Source organism: Onychostoma macrolepis, chromosome 13 (genome assembly GCF_012432095.1).
Source record: "Onychostoma macrolepis isolate SWU-2019 chromosome 13, ASM1243209v1, whole genome shotgun sequence".
NCBI classification, from domain to species: Eukaryota; Metazoa; Chordata; class Actinopteri; order Cypriniformes; family Cyprinidae; genus Onychostoma; species Onychostoma macrolepis.
The window spans coordinates 5,533,323-5,551,189 of record NC_081167.1 but is presented as its reverse complement, the minus strand read 5'-3'; the positions used below and the strand labels follow the sequence as shown (position 1 = coordinate 5,551,189).

Below are 17,867 nucleotides of genomic sequence, written 5' to 3'. Positions count from 1 at the left end.
GAAATATTACTAATAATATCAAAGAAAATGTATTCTTACATTTACTTCATAGTAATCATTAAAGATTTCACAGCGAAAAAAAAATTAAAGGGGACATATTTACAATTATACTAAAAGGCATTTTACTTGCTGAAAAATATAAACAATCAATAAGCTGACAGAAGTCCCGTAGTAGATTGTATACAACAAGTTTTTAAGCATAGTTTTGATCATGTTGATCATTTAGAAGACTTAAAAATTAGCGTATCAAATATGATACTGTAAGCTTTATTCTTTATTCTTAAACTTTATTCTTTACTTTTGTCGCTATGCCTATTACAGTAAAGAGCAGTTTCCCAACTTTAGACAGCAATATTTATTTAATATTTCATACACAAGCAGCACAACGTCCTTGACATTAATCCAACTTCTATAATAAATCGTTTCAGGTAGTGTGGTAACCAGCGAGAGTGCATTATGATAAATGCCTGAGAACTGTTGCGTTTTTTGCTGCTGCTGTGGGATAAACAGCTGAATTGTGTCCAGCAGGCATTAGTAATGCTCTACTGAGGACAAGCAAATGGATGGAAATCAATGGGCAGAAGACCAACAGAGATGTGTTTTCAAAAGTATGCTTCCACAATGAAATATCTGAGAACACTGAGGTTTTGTAATGCGATCAAACAGAAATATTTATTGACAGAACATGTTTAGCAAAATGCAAGAAATATGGGTAAAAGAAATATGGTATTTTAATATGGGCCTACGGAGAATGACACATCATGTTCAGAGACCCATAACAGATAGTTGGAAAAGATTAAATGCTGATTTCACTTTCTTAAGGCATGGCCACATCTCTTTTTGCACAGCACAATTCCAGGAGTGAAATGCAGGCTTAATGAGCCTTACTATTCACTGCAGAAATTTTCTGACAATGCAAGACTTCTGATTATTTAGCTGCTACAGGTCAACAACTAGATTAGCAAAACTATTTGCACTACAAACCAGTGAGTTAATAACAATAAATCTAAACAAAAATATGATAACAAATGGCAGTTTGCATTATGAAGCTAAAATAACTAGAACACAGGTTAAAAATGTCTGTGCCCACTTATGTTAAAAATAAGGTGGATTGGAATCTGCACGATCAGGTATTTCATGTCGATCAGGGCCTCATTCATAAAATGTCGCGTAGAAACTGTCCTGTGTGATTCTGAGAAACGAACGTATGTACAGAAAATGCATGCCTCTCTTTTAGATGTGAAATCTATTAATCCCAAATGATCTTGAAATTGATAATAAGATCAAATCTGTGCATATGTTTTATGAGGCCCCTGATGTAAAAGATGCATGAAGAAATGGTTTGTCACAGAAAGTTATAGGGCCTTAAAGCGTGCATTTGCACAAATTTGATCTTAAAGAGTGCTAAAATCCACCCTAATATTCAGTTCAAGTTTCAAGTTTGTTGAACTACGACATGTGATTTCACCCTGTTGACCATTAGAAAGCTATCAATAGCCAATTATTAAATACATTTAAAATAATGTATAAATAAATTATGCATGGATAAACACATGACAACTACTGTTTTTTATTATTATTAGTAGTAGTAGTAGTAGTAGTAGTAGGGCTTGACATTAATGCTTGTCCGGGACAAGTAGATTTTTTTGAAGGAGCAAGTGAATAAAGAGAATTTTACTTGCCTGACCGGACAACTAATCTGATTAAAACATCTAACTGAGAACAGTTCTGATTTTATTACATTCGGTGGATAATGGATAATCAACAACAAGGTCGCGCCAGTTGAGGCTCACACAACCTGTATATGTGAGAGAATCTCCTGGAGAAATCAAAACAAATGAACGCAACTGCACACCGAAGAAACATAAAAATGTAACTTAGTTTTTATATTTATAACAGACAGCCTAGTTAAGCAACATGACACGACCAAGAGAGGGAAGTTCCCTTAAAACCACGATTGCAAATTTGAACAAGAATTAAAACCAGTAGTTAATAATATACATTTTAGTTCATTATTTGAATCATGTCTGAGCAACACCCTAATATTGTTGCTCAGACAAAACGTGTTTTGTTACTGAATAATTCGCGTTTTTGAATTTTGAATCATTTGAGTCAATGACTCAGTGGTCCATTCATGAGGACAGGCACTTCTTGACTGAATCAGCTGTCGGAACGAATCGTTTGAAGGCATGCTTCAATGACTCATTAATTAGACCACTTTCTGCCACCTATACTCGCAGTTTACTTTCATAGTAGCCTATCTTTGCATTTTTTCCCCAACATTTCATATCTGTATATTAATATATATATAGGCTATATACACCGAGTTCACAATATTATTTATGCTGTTATCATTTTGCATGCAGTGTAAATGCATTCATGTTATATTTCAGCTACATTGAACTATCTGTGTAAATGCATCTGAACGTCGTTCCAGTCACTTCTGTTTCTTCTGCAGTGGAAAGATTAATTTTGTAGATAGCTTACTGATTTCATATGATTGGGAACAGTTAACAGATAATATTAATTTCATATGATTGGGAATATTAACAGATAATATTAAATATAATATTTAATATTATCTTATTAAATTAAGTGAAATTATTAATAAAACATAAGAATTTGATATGAAAGATGATGCATGCATTTAATATGGTTAGGGGGGAAATGCCCTTTAAATAGGTCAAAGATGACCTGGAAATCAATTTAAATACATTTTTGTATGCAGTATTAAGTCAGATAAAACTTAATTTCCAAACAACAAAATTGTGGCCAGTGAAAATGCTGAGTCGCTAGTAAATTTAGAAAACCACTAGCCACAGTGAGCAAGAAAAGTTAATGCCAAGCCCTGTATTAAATATGTAGTTAGGCATTTTACTTTCTGGCATGTCTGGAATCCTACAATATGCATCCATAATACACTGTTTCAATCAAAGCCCAAAGGAGTGTTATTGTAAGGTAATCTTCACGTTTCAGTTACAGGATGGATTTTAATTGCATATTTATTTTAGTTTCGGTTGTATTATCTTAATGCCTTTTCTCACGCGCTTATGGACTGTTGTAATATGTATTTAGTATTGAGCACCGCTCCAGTATTCAGGTCAAACTGTTGTGGTTAAAAAGCTACAATGAGAAGACAAAGTCTCACGAGATGTCGCGAGATGCCAAGGACCAATCAGGAACGCGTCTCCATGTAAAGGTACAAAAAACATGGCGGCGATGTAGGAGAGCACTTTTACCTGAGTAGCCAAACGTTTTCTGGATTTAAACCAAATATCGCAAAGGTTTTTCCTCTAGTTCAACCAAGTTATGAATACTGGAGCGGTATTGTTTATATTAGTTAAAATAAGTCATGACCGACGAGAGAAACATCGGTGTGCGCCATATATCAGATGCGAGAGAAAGTCGGAGCAGAACTTCCAAAGTTTCCCAGAACAAAATGAAAACAAAGAGACGAATGATCGGACTCAAACAGTCCCAGTCTCCGTCTTGTCACACTGCATACAGCTGTCGCAAAGGTAATACTTTTGTAAGACATAACAGAACGCGTGTCAATCGATCGCAACGCAGATGAATGTTTTTTTTTCCCTCTTATAAAAGAGTAAAGTACTGTGGCGGTGTCATGGTGGAAGTATGCTTGTACTGATACATATTCATGTATAATGTTATTTAAATGACACTCCAAGGTACTTCAAAGAATAGCATGATTCTACAGTGGAACATGTCCGAAGTAGTTCTTGTTAGTGTCGACGTAAAATGCTATTTACTCCATACTAACTGTAGTGCTATAATTATTATTTTAATTCTCAGATTTTACAACCCCAAAACGCCGACCAAGAGTCAGATTGAATGGTTGTTACAGTGGAGATTCGCCTAATGAGACTGAATCCCCACAAGACATCGTCTGGGATACCAACTCACCATCTCAGAACATGAATGGCAAGTGTGATCATAAAACTTAAAGTAGTCTGTGTTTATACCCTCTTAAATAATTGTACATATTAGGGTTCTTTCTTTCATGAATCCAAACCAAAAAACAAGATTGTTCATAACTAATAACATTTCATAAGCAATGTTCTAAGCAGTAAAATGATTTTAAAAAAAGGTCTCTGTATTTGTTGTGTTATTCCACATTTCCATGTCTCGTGTAAAACTATTATATATTTATAATGGTATAAACTCTAGATATATTTTTAAACTGATTGCTGTATTTTATTGTGGATCACTGCGTATTTTACAGAAGAATGTAATTTTTGTATGTAATTGTAACTGTTCACAGGACAAGGAGATGTGAGAGTCATTGAAATATCGGAGATTGTCAGTAGAATTGCACCAAAAGTAAGTGTTAAAGTCAAATATAGAAAATGATGTCAAAATTATGTGGTTCATGGTAAATGTAATCTAACTCTCATACTGTGTTTAAGGTTAAGAAGGCAAATGAAGGGGACTCTGTGCTCCAGTGGATTGGAGATGGTGCCATACCCTGCACTCCAGAGATCAGACAGCCCAGAGTCCGGAGGATCTCAGCACGGTACGATGAATACTTTAAAGATGCTGTTAACAGGTTTTTGGACTGGCGTGCATAAAATGTCTGTGTTAACCTGACAGATGCAACTGTCTGACATGGGATATAGATTAGGGGTACATTTTACACGATGATTTGATTAACTTGGCTTTTACTTTGTGGCCATAGCATACAAACCATCTCTTCACCAAATTTGTCCCATTTCAGCCCTGGATCTGCATTCACCGTAGTGACTTTGTGAGAAATATTGTGGATATCCTGATTATTGTATTGTAGCTTTCAGGATTAAGGCTGGTGAGAGAAGATTTAAAGCTAAAGCCTGTTCAACCCTCGTCTTAGCGAAACTCGTGTTGTGGTATATAATATTCTGGTCATACTACTACACTGAAAAATAAATAAATAAATGAATGAATGAATGGGTGTAGGATTTACTTTGAAACAGCTTTCACTCAGAAACTGCTAGTAAATTTCACAAATAACCATAAAGAAATGGCAAAAAAAACAAACAAACGTTAAATTCAAAAACATGAAAGTTTGAAGTAGAAAGACTAAAATAGTATTTTCTTGTAAAATGTTCTTGAATAATATTTTAGTTCATAATTGTTTATTTATTTCAGTGTATAAAAACATTTGAGTCCGTGTCAAGGAGCATATTCATTATAACAGAGAAGTCTCTGTAAATGCATGTGGCAAGAAATGTACTTTTTGTATATACTGGATCTGCAAAACTTTTATACCAATAGAAGTTTTACATTGTTTTGACACTGCCAGTTTATTACTTCCTAAGCTTTTTTGGCATAAAAAAAAAAATTGAATTAAAAATCAAAAGCATGCTCATCGTGGAAGAGCTCAAATCAGTGTACGAATTGCATTTTTAATATATTTTTGAATGAATAGATCCATGCACGTGACCTGTTATTAACCCATTTGTTTTGGCATACACACAGAAATCCCTGTCATAGATTTGTGATTTTCATATTTATGTTATGTCCCCATCTCTTTCCATTAGGCAGAGCAATGTTGAGGACCTCATGAAACTTGCCAAGCAGTTTGACATCAATATGACTCGTCAGGACAAAGAGAAACAGCAGGAGAGCACAGAAAGAAGAAATAAACTCAATAAGCTACAAAGTGAGGGTAAAGCGACAACGGAAAGATCAACATCTGTCAAAGTCTCATCAGAACAACTGACCAGCTGCTCATCTCAAGCCCACCAGGAAGAGGCGGAGCTTCAGGCGTTGTTTGACGCTCCCACTCAGCACGTAAGTGGGAGGCTGAGCCCACCGTCAGTAAACTGCACACCAGAAAGCAAAACTGAACCTGTAGCACCGGCAGAACAAAAGTCAAGTTCTGCAGCAATCAAGAGCGCTCCCGTAGATGCACCTAAAAAGGTGGACTTTGATGATGACGACTGGGAAAGCGATGACCTTCTGAATGACTCATTTGTGTTGGAAATGACACAGAACCCGGTACCTTTGAATGTAGCTAAGAAACCGAGCACTGCTCAGCCTGAGTCTTGCTCTAGCAGATGTAATCTTGTGGCCAAGGTTCATCCATCTGTAAAAGAGACTCAAAAGAGCACCAGCAAAACCAGCACCTTTACCAAGACACTTCCTGAAGTCAAAACATCTAATCAAAGCACTTTTAGGTCGAAGCCGCCAGCTTCTGCCCAGAATCATAATACTGACAAGCTGCTAAAGACTTCACCTGCGGACCAAGTGAAGCAGCAAACACATTCATCCCAGAGAACAAGAGAAGTTCAGCTTGATAGAATTACCAAAGATTGTGGAGTTTCAAGTCAGGCTTCTTCTACTAAGTTTGATGGGGTTTCGGAGGAGGACATGAAGTCTCTGTTTGATTCCGATGGTCTGTGGAATGACGAAGCAGACGATGATCTCCTTTGTCAAGCTTGCGATGACGTGGAGAAGTTATCGGCCAGTCAGGAAGAGCAAAGACGTAACGAGGAGTACAAAAAACTTGCACATTACAAATCAAGAAGCTTTGCATCTAAAGCACCTTCCGCTTCTGACACCATCTGTGCTCGGACCGTGGGCATCAACAATAAGAGCCAACCACAAGAACCCACAAAGTCCACACGCATCTTTGCCCGCTCAAATTCAGTACCGTGTACAAATAGCAGTTCTGGACTTAAACAGGGCTACAGTGTGTTGCAGGCAACTAAAAGTTCCAGCTCTGGATTGGGAAACCATAGTGCACAGTATTATGGGCATGCACAAGGGAAAAGTGGCTTAGGACCCCGGCCTGGTTCTGTTAGAGCCACGGACACCTCACAGACCGTTAGGCCACACAGCGCAACAGTAGGAAATGCTTCTAACGCCCACCATTACACCTTCAAAAGACATCTGTCTGACTCCATGACGCTCACCAACAAAGGTAAGCTTTGTACGTTGTGGCACATTAGCTCTGAAACTGCATCATTGAATACTCCTACAGGAGATGACTCTAATAGTCAAGTTTGCTTAACCTGTTAAAGGAATAGTTCAAACATAAATTAAAATTGTGTCATCATTCACTCCCCCTCATGTTGTTCCAAACCCCTATGACTTTCTTTCCTCTGTGGAACACAAGGAAATGTTTTCAGGAATATTCACAATGCTCTTTTCAATTCAGTGTAAGCACACCAGCAGCAGTCTCTCTTTTCTCCCGCTTTTTCTTATTTTTCTTTTTTCCAAAAAGACATAAAAAGCGCCATAAAATGACCGTAACTGTCGTCCAGCAGACTCATGCACTATATTCCAAGTTTTTAGAAGCCATTTGCTTGATGAACAAACTCAAGCAGTGCTAATCTTGTCAACAAAGTAATTGATGACCGTGTTCATTTACAAAGTGCTTTTATTTTTCTTAATGAGAACCAAGACAATTGTGCATCATGATGATAACGGAAATGTTTTTAATTAAAATTGGGGCCCTATATTATTTTTTTTGCTTTGAAAAAAAAAAAAAAACGTTTGAATGGTTTCATTAAATTTAAATGATCAAAAAGCATGTCTAATTTATTGAAATAATGAAACATCAGTTTATTCAAATTTATTAGATTGAGGGCCCTGTGGGAACTGTTTTATTCTTCCAAAATTCAGTGTTTATTTATTTATTGATTTATTTATTTATTTTATTTTTTTCTGGATTCTGTTTTAATGGTTTAATTAAATTTAAATGATCAAAAACATGTGAAATCAATGTAGTTCATAAAACTTTAACAAATTAATAATTTACAATAATTGAACCTTATGAACTCCTTATGAAATTTTGCGTTTTCTATTTTGATTTTTGTTTTTTCACCTGAATTTAATTTCTTCATATTTCATCTTTTTGCACTTTAATATTAACAGACAGTAGCAGATTTCACAGTTTGATTAATTGTCCTGCCCTACTTTTGATTTATTCACCCTAATTGTTTTTTTGTTTTTTTTATTGGATTCCACTATTGTCTGCTTTTTCTGCATCGTAGGAATCGTATAACCCCCTTACTGTTTACAAAAATTGCAAGGCCATTTAATGTCTTTATTGGATAAGACAGTATAGTATAGTACCGTGTAGAGTTGGGAATCAAACTCAGGTTGGTGGAGGCAATAGTGTTACAATTACTTATTACTTAGCTACAATTTATTACAATAGTGTACTCGTCATAACGTTATTTTTAGGAGATCTTATTTCACACATTTTTGTTGAATGATGATGCTTGTTTAATACATAAAATGTTTGAATATTGTCACACTTTCTCGATTTCACACCATTTTAGTCACAGTAAAATTGACCAAATTTAATGAATATTGCAATATGAAATTTGATGATATTTATCAAAAAACAAGAACTATGACTAAAACAAAACAATGGTAAGACAGGTCCTGAGTTATTATTCCCTGAAAATATTACCCTCGCCGTTAAATCTCATTTTCACTTGCACATTTTCAAACTTTGCTATTGGTTATGAGAAACATGAGAACCAATGCTGTTGGTGTCCTTAGGTTTCCAAACACTCGAACTTGCTTGAAACATTGAGTGAGACTTTAGGGATACAATGGAGGGAAATATTTTGAGTGTAAATCATTTTAAGATTGTTTCTCTCACAAAACTATAGAGGAAACTTATGAAGAAATATTGGGTAACACTTTAGTTTAGGGGCCAATTCTAACTATTAAGTAGTTGCTTATGAGCATGCATATTACTACTGTATTATCTGTTTATTGGTACTTATAAAGCACATATTAATGCATGGCCATATTCTAGATCCCTTAACCCTTCCCAGAACCTAAACATAACTACTACTACAACTACCTTACTTACTATCAATAAGCAGCAAATTTGGAGTTCATTGAGGGAAAACTCTTAAATTAATAATGAATATGTGTTCCCTAATCTAAAGTGTTACCGCAAATTGTTACAAGAGAAAATGTGGCCAGTAATTCACTTTTATGCTGTATCAAACATGGAAACTCGGGGATTACAGTTCACACTTTAAAAAAAATCACATCTCCCAGTTACATTGCACTGAAACATAACAAACCTTTTGTTTTTGTTGTTTTGCAGTTTTTATTTCGTCCCATACGACAGCCAAATGTTCGGCTGCTGAGATTGAGAGGAAAAAACAGGAAGCAATTGCGAGGAGGAGATTACGGATGCAGGCTAGCCAAAAAAACGGCGCACCTACATAGAACACCACAGAGGAGCCTGTACTGTACTGAATGCCATGGATGTTTAGGGCTCTAAAGGACTAAAGTATGTAATTATGACACTGGAACAATTGTAATGAGGGCTGAGAAACATAGAGCCATATACTAATTAAGAGTTAAACGCTAATTTGTCTCTTCGAAGGAGATGTTACTTGAAGATTTCTCATGCTTTTCTGAATAATGTTCTGCAGTGTTATATCTGTCTAACTGCCAAACTAAATGACTAGAGTTACAAAAAAAGCAATTTCTCGCACATTACGGTTCCGTTATTACAGCCCAGTATTGTCAGTAAAATTAATGGCAGCTGTCTTCAAACCTTTTTTTTTTTTTCCTTCAACATTTGATGAGGCGTTTCTCACATGTGTCATCTGAATTGTTAAAAAAAGGACTTTGAATTATGTCTAACAAATGTGAGGTCACTTTCAGTTGGTCACATGATTGAGTCTAGTCTTTTGATTATAGTGTTTACCTGTTGAAAATGGGGGGGGGGGAGGGAGATACTTGAATTTTTGTAAATCAAGCTAAAGGTCTTGGAGATCATTTTCTTTTTTTGTTGTTGTTGTCTTTATGTTCCATTTTTCTGTTTAAAACAATTATCACAGTATTAAAAGAAGCTAACAAAAAGAAACAAACGTGATTTTGTTGCTTTCAAAAAATCTCTATTAAAACATTTTGAACGTTTACCGTCTGCAATCTTTGGGTCCCTGTCAGTGGCTAACAACGTAATGACATAATTACATCCAGAAATAGCAGTTAAGATGTCTAAACCTCATTCATAACAAATTACCTTCTTAATGTGTAATGCTCTTGAATATAATCTTTTGAAAATTACATTTTCTAGGCTAATAATAAAATATCACCCTCCACACCTGGTTTATTGTATATGTCACAATGTTAGTCATTGTGTGCCTCGGGGAATGTGGGCACATCGCTGGGATCCGGCCCCTGGCCCTTCTCAGGTGTAAGTCCCCGCAGGTGTGTGCGTGTTTGGACTCCGCCAGTCGAGACGCAGCATAGCCCCCTCGCCCCTCCTCTACCGCACAATTACTGTAAATCAAATGCCACAGTAATTTGGCAAGAGGATGAGGACTTTTTTTATTACTGTGATTATGGTTATGATGATGACTACAATTTATTCCAAGCAGATGATGAAAACGCTGGGCCCTACAGGTGTTGAGTTCGTACAATATAGAAGTTGGTGAAGGATTTTTCTGTAATGTGGCATTATCAAGCTGCTGTGGAACAGACTAATGGGTGTTTCGGTATTTTTGCGTCAAAAATGGAGCACAATTACTGATTATTGTGATGGATCCGTGCCATGCAGCGGTAGTGTGCTCTGGTATCAAGCTGTAGTAATTACATCAAATTACTGTGTCTTGGTGCCAGATGCAATTTGCATTTCAGCATACTTGTTGGTTTGGGCAGAAACAAGATAACGGCTCTCAGACTAACCAAGAAGGAAACTCTAACTGTAAATTAGAGTTTGGAGACTAAAGCGTTCTTGAGCAGATGTTAATGTGGCATCTTAAAGCTTAGAGTACAGTGATGACATTGTGCTTTCCCAAGAACTAACAACACCTAATCTTTATCACTCACCTGGCTTTTCAGTGGTGCCCGATGTAGTGTCATGCCCCCACTTACCAAAGTCAAACCAACCAGTGAGAGTCGACGAAAGCTGCTAATTTAAGCTCTGACAGAGTGTGTTATCTGTACGTTAACAGCATTAGGACGCAGTATGCGTGGCATTCGCCAAGTTTAAAGTTCTTTGAACTTCAATGGCCTGGGAAATTATAGGTCTTTAAGGGACAGTTCACCCAAAAATGGAGTTTCAGTCATTATTTATTCACTTTCATGTGATGCCAAACCCATATGACGTTGGAACACAAAAAAAGGAAATGTTCTGAAGAATCTTCACACAGGCATTTTCTATAAAATGATACTTTATACATTATAATTTTATGCATTCTGTATTTTTTCTTGCCATTTATTGTTCCATGAAGATCTTTTAACACCCACATAACCTTTCCGTTGCTCGCAAGGTTCTATAGAGGAAATAGTTTCTTTAGATTATTAAAATGTTGTTCACACTAAGAAAAAAGTGTTCACTGAAAGGTTCTTTGGGGAACTAAAAATGATTCTTCTATTGCATCACTGCAAACCCCCTTCTTGGAAGCTTCATTAAAGAGTGTATTTTTCTATAAAATTAGTTCATTGACCTCTTCTGCCAAGTTCCAAAAATAAATAAATAAAACATTGTCCGTGTATTATATCACTATACAAGTCTTCTGTAGTCATACAATAGTTTTGTGTGACAAAAAGATGAAAACTGACATAATCAGTGAATAACTTACATTTTCGAGTATATATGATGAGTAGTACATGTAGGGTGAAGTCAGCTGAAATGGGCCACGTTTTGGTAAATGACTTCTAGTACCATCAAATAACCTATGCATGAGATCTAATGATATTCTTATGAATTAGCATGGGTCTCTTAAATATATTTATATTTTTTAAACGTGAAAAAGTATAAAAGTTTTAAAATTATGAGGGTTAGCGTATCAGCAGGTATACCTTCTTGAGCCACGGCACAACATTCAGGTAAAATGGGCCAATATAAAAGAGAACAACACAGGTAATTTCAGCTTAAATCATTTTATTTTAAATAGTAAATTGACACTATTGTCTTTAGTGTGCCATAGCAACACCATAAATAAATGTATTTCATTAAATAGAAAGTTGAATGAGTATTTAATTAAACATTGCTATTAAAAATGAACTGATCGTGTTGTATAGGTGTGTGTTTCTGTGCATTGGTGTCTTTTGTGTGCATGTATGTGTGTATGCTTGTATTTTTTTTAAAGACTGTTAAGATTTTGTATGGATGCATATCTACAGTAGGCCTATAAACCTATTTTCACCCTCAATTTCTGTGTAAAAGTGTGTGTGTGTGTGGCCCATTTTAGCTGAAAATTGTGGACCATTTTAGCTTAACCAGACATTTCTACCTAAAATGACCTTTTTCACAAAAACCAAAGTTTCTTTTATAAATTAAACTTTTTTATTTGAAAGAGCATGTCAAAACATTGTTCATAAACTTTTGCTTTGTTGGTCAGCTTACTTATAATTGCTTTAGTACCCTTATTAGTGATTAATGAAATTTTCTATGTCAGGATCAATTACCTTACAATTTCTCTGACAAGCTTCATGTAACACTCTGCCCTGCTCGCCTTAAAAAAAACTCAGACCAATAAAAATCATTGTTACATGTCTACAAGTGTTGAAGCAACAATGCAAGATCAGTTATTGTGATTTTCTGTAAACAAATTTAAAGAGATATGATGTTGCAAACTTATTTGGCCCATTTTACCTGATAGCCCATTTTAGCTGACTTCACCCTAAATGAGCAATGTGTATGAAAAGTTTGATGACAAATAAACGGGGAAATCTGGGTGCAAGTAACATTTAAGCCTACGTGTACTACCGAAACAATCTTGCAGCAATTCGTAACTATTTTACATTTTGGCGAACTGGTTAGAGTGCTGCAGCTATGAAGTCAAACCCCAGAAGACTAATTCTCATTCCCTTTAGACTTTACTGTGGGTTTTTATAATGGGGTTTTTCAATTTACGTGTAAAACAAGGTCTGTGGTGAATATACACTTGATGATACACACATCCATAGCAAAAACATGGATTTTGAGTATTTTAAAAAACATATGTTTGTAATAACCGACTACATAAAAACACTTGGAGTGTGTGCAGTTGTCATGATTCCAGCCTGTGTTCCCGGCTTGTGTTAAGGACTGTTGTTTTGAAGTGGATTCTCCTATTGTTTCTGTGTCTGCTTCCTGTGTTCAGTTCCTGTTTTCCTGTTTGCCATAGTTTCCCTTGTTTGCCACCCTAGTTAGTTTACCATGATAATTAATCACATTGACCCGTCCCTTGTTATCTCCTTGTTATCTTGCTATATATACCCCAGTGTTTCCTCTGTTCTTAGGTTAGGCTAGGAGTGAGATTAGAGGTGGAGCTTCATGCTTTTTTTTCCTAAAAAAATTGCATGGTTTTGTACGAATCATCACATATGAATTTATACAAAATTGCCACTTTGTAAAATAGTAATGATTCTCATGAGATTGGCATACTACAGACAAAAAATCTGCAAATTTATCTTTTAAGAAGATCTGGAATAGCACAGGTGGCATAGACTTAATATATCTTGAAGCTATACAAGGCAGATTCTTTACATTTTTCCTTTTGTTATCCACGATAAAAATAACAGCACACAGGTGTGGAACGACGTGAGGATGTGAATAAAGTCAGAATTTTCATTGTTCTGTGAACTCTCCCTTTAAGCCCTTGTCATGCCATAATCATCATATCAAGTGAGCTTTTCTTTTTTGGTTTTAAACATGTACAGTAAAGAAAACATTAGGTACTATCTAACAATAGAACATTTGATGGTTTTCCCATGCATTATGCCATGCAAGAAACGGCTGTTGTTGTCATAGATTATGACACGATGGTATGACTAATACACAAAACAGCAGAGCGGGGGCACGGGGGGCTGCAGTTGTCATCAAGCTAAATGAACTGTGAATATTTTCACGGTGCGTGTCATTAGCAGCTTAGATTTGTTTCAACAAGGCTTACCTGAGGGCTCTATTCATTGGCCCCCAGGTATGAACGGGCTAATGCACACTCTAAAGCAAAGCCTTCTCCCCTCCGCAGGCATCTCCTAGCTGAAAGACGCCTCATGTTTTCTCCATTATGAGAGCATTCCTGCGCAGACAGGTCGGTCAGTAGATTGCACATGGAATATGCTGAATCCACTCATTTGAAAAGAGCCATTATTATAGTATATCTTTCAAAATATTTCTAGGATATGACAAGCCTGCCTTTGGTGAATGGTTTTTGTTTCTTACATTTTGCATTACCTCCTGAGTGTATTCGTTCTGTATATGCATGTTCATGAAAATGGGCTGCAAACCTTTTTTTTTTTTCTCTCTTTTTTGGGTTTCCTATTATGCAGTCATTGCTTCTGTAACCTTTGGTTGCTAGTGTTGTAGTAGTCAAAATGATTTGTGTGCTAAGCCTTCCTTTTGTAGTACACTTTAGCAAACTTTTAAAAAGAGTGCATATTACAGAAATTATATACTTTAAAATGATATACCTAAGTGCGAACTGAATGTAATGTTTTCAGACACTTAAGTGCATGTTATTTATAGTTAAATGAAAATGTTTATTTTAAATGCAATTAGTTAAACTTAAAAGTGCTTTATTTATCCACTTAAGTAGCAATTTCATAATTACTTCTGTTGTCTTTGGAATATGGTTAAAGTGTGGTGTCAAATGTACTGAAAAGCATTTTTGGTAAACTAAAATATACTTTAATGTAATTTGTATTGAAACTTGTATGTCATGTATTTAAAAAATATGTAATTACACATTTGTTCTTCTTTTAATAACAGCAAAACATTATTAAGACATTATTAATTATTTAAAATGTACCTTATAGTGAAACTTTTAATTTGACATTATTACAACATGCACCTAAGTGTATTAAGAAACACATTCAGGAAAGTGTGCTTACTTTAAGTACACTTAAGTGAACTTTTAAGTCATTAATATTATATTATTGGCAAGTACAGTTTATATACATATTCTGAAGGCATAACAGAGATTTTTATGACTTGACTGAGGCAGATCATCTAGTCAGAGTTGACAAAGGTGTTAATAGACCCTCTGACAGAGTGCATTATCTGTATGTTAACAGCATTAGGACACAGTATGCGTGACATTTGCCAAGTTTACCATTCCTTAGAACTTCAACAGCCTAGAGAATTACACAGAGCTTAAAGGGGCAGTTCACCCTGATATGCAAATGTTGGCCTTTTTTACTCAACATTATAGGCCTATGTAGTTTTTAACTGACGTGCTGTTATTTGTTTGAGGAGAAATTTTCAAGAAGGATCACATTTACCATAAAATTGCAACACATGCACTATATTCAAAGTCTTCTAGACTAAACCGTTGTGCAAGGAACAGACTAAAATTTAAATTTGTATTCATTGAACCATCTTTCATCTTCTGCAGTTTATGAATGTCATTCTACAGTCTGCATAATCAAACTGCCAGTGTTTTGTTATGACAAGTGAGAGCCTGTGGTGTTGACATCAAATACATAAACGTAACATTCATTCATTCATTCATTCATTCATTCATTCATTCATTCATGCATTCATTCCTTCGTTTCTTTAAATTATTATTAAATTGAACTTATTGAATGAGATTCAGATGAGGGGAATATTCTCAATGACTTAAATTTTCATTGACACACTATTACAGTTTTAGTTATATAAATACTTAATCAAAAAATTAAAAATGTTGCTTTGATAACTAGCTGATGTAAAATATATTTTAATGCTTATTTCAAGTAATGACATTTTTTTTTTAGTTTTAGTTGCCAATAATAATCCTGTTCCTCACATATTGTATGGTTTAAGGAGACCTAAATATAATGCACGCAAGCCATATGGATTCATACTGATTCCCTTCATTTGATAAGACTCCAGCCGGCATATTTATTTAAAAACATTTGCGGCATATAACAAATATCTGGCATGGGTTTGTGCTTTTCCACAGCAGATTACAGGGCATGCATTGTGTTGCTTTCAGAGTTTATTCTTTCTGCAAACATGCATGTTCTTGCAGATGGGCTGCAAACCGCTTTTGGCTTGCTGTCCTGCATGAGTCATTGCTTCTCTAGACTGTAGCCTTTGGTTGCTAGTGTTTTGAGGTTCTTGTTTTTCTTTCTCCCTTTATCTGCTTTCTCATCAAGATATTCCCCTATCTAACTCTATTAGGCTTACTGATAAGAAGCCACAGACCGAAGCCCTTTTCCCTTAAACATTTCACCATTGCACAAACTCTGTCCAACAAATAACCCTGTCACTGCATTCCTTAAGCCTACATCTGCCAACACCTTCTCGCTACAATGGCTTCAGTATTTTTATATTTTTTTTTGGCATGCCATCATATGGCGGCGTGGGCTGTAATGGTGTGCTGACAGGTTTAGGGTGAGGTAATTTTTTTTTTATACACCAGATCAGCCCCCGAGGAACCGTGCAGCCTGTGGGCTTCAGCTTTTAATCAAACGGACTTATTATGAACTAATTGTTGATATAAACTTTTAACGGATTGGACAAATCACTTTCCGCTCAGCACATTGTCATTTCTGACGTGTCTTTTCAATGCACTCGCAGCACATTTGGTTTTGATTGCGTGAGCTGTGGTGTGTGTGTGTGTGTGTTCAGTAATGATGCTAAAACACTGGTGGTGTGTGTGTGTGAATAAGGCTTGCTCATGCTGAGCAGTGCTTCAGTTCATTATGTGTTAGAAGACTGCATAAAGAAGTCTCTGATTGAAATCCCAGCTGTCCCTCACACACACACACAGACACACACTCCATGGAAAGTGCAACAGAGCGCAGGTCCACGGGCTTCCCTTCTGCACAGAGCTCCTCTGCTTTCCTCTCCGGTCCTCTCTCGCTCAGGTCGACTTGACTCCCCTGTCCCTCCTGGACACGACACATCCCATAACACCTCACCATGCTCCGTGTGAAAGCCTCTTCCACCTCTCCAGCCTTCCGTCAGTGGCAGCTAATGGAGGTATTTGTTACTGTCAGCTCATCTGGCCTCCATTACATCGCTCAGTATTTTTCTCCACTTTTGGCCAAGACACAATGTTTTTGTTTTGCAGCTTCATTATGCTCTGGTTTTGCAATTTTTTGTGTGCAATTTCAGAACGTCCAGCTCTGGAAAAAGAGACGGGACTGTTTTCAATGCTCTCTGCACAGTCTGCCAGAAGTATGACCTTGAAAAGAAAATCCCCCTAAAATTAGGTCTGGTTTATTAGAAAGTCACAACACACACTTACATGCTTTAACATGATCGAGATGGCCTACGCTTACTTACTAGTGCATGCACATTTAAATGTGCCGGCTCAAAATTTTGAGCTTACTGTAAATGCATATTAAAATAATGATTATTATTATTTGAGAACTAAGCTGCATGATTATTGTAGGTAAAATGTTTGTTTAAAATGCAGAAAACATACTTTCTCATGTATAAAATTTGGATTACATATATTAGGTAATGTAATGTAACTACTTTTTGATTACTTTTAGATTACCTTTGAACTAACTCGTTTATCAAATAGACTTTAATGGGATTTTTTTGTAACGTATTGATTAAAGAAAAGAAAAAAAGAGGAAGAGATATATATTTCATTCTTTGTTATCAATATCATGAGATGCATTAAACAATTGATTACAGCAGGGTTTCCCAAACTGGGGTTCATGAAAAAACAGCGTTGATGAAAACCTAATATGAAAATTGTCAAATTAAAATGACAAATAATATAAAAATGTCAAATTAAAATGAATTAAAATTTGTCTGTGATAATGTGACCACCAACATCAGAAAACCGTGAACATGCAAATATATTGTTAAATTATTGAACTCTCAGGGGACTTTATGTAATTATTTTAAGTCAAATGGTTTTGGCGGCTCACAAAAAAAGTTTGGGAATGCCTACATTACATTAAAAAACATGAAAACATGACATTCCAGACTTCCAATATTAATAATAAGT

General features: G+C 35.8%; 1 protein-coding gene across 1 annotated transcript; it reads left to right on the top strand.

Moving 5' to 3' along the window:
- The first annotated feature begins 3,159 nt into the window (after nucleotides 1-3,159).
- Nucleotides 3,160-9,697, top strand: etaa1b (ETAA1 activator of ATR kinase b). The gene is made up of 6 exons (XM_058794793.1): nucleotides 3,160-3,518; nucleotides 3,811-3,939; nucleotides 4,280-4,338; nucleotides 4,425-4,531; nucleotides 5,535-6,919; nucleotides 9,074-9,697. Exons 1-6 carry the CDS (start codon nucleotides 3,353-3,355, stop codon nucleotides 9,196-9,198), a joined length of 1,971 nt encoding a protein of 656 aa, XP_058650776.1. The 5' UTR covers nucleotides 3,160-3,352; the 3' UTR covers nucleotides 9,199-9,697.
- The last annotated feature ends 8,170 nt before the right edge of the window (nucleotides 9,698-17,867 follow it).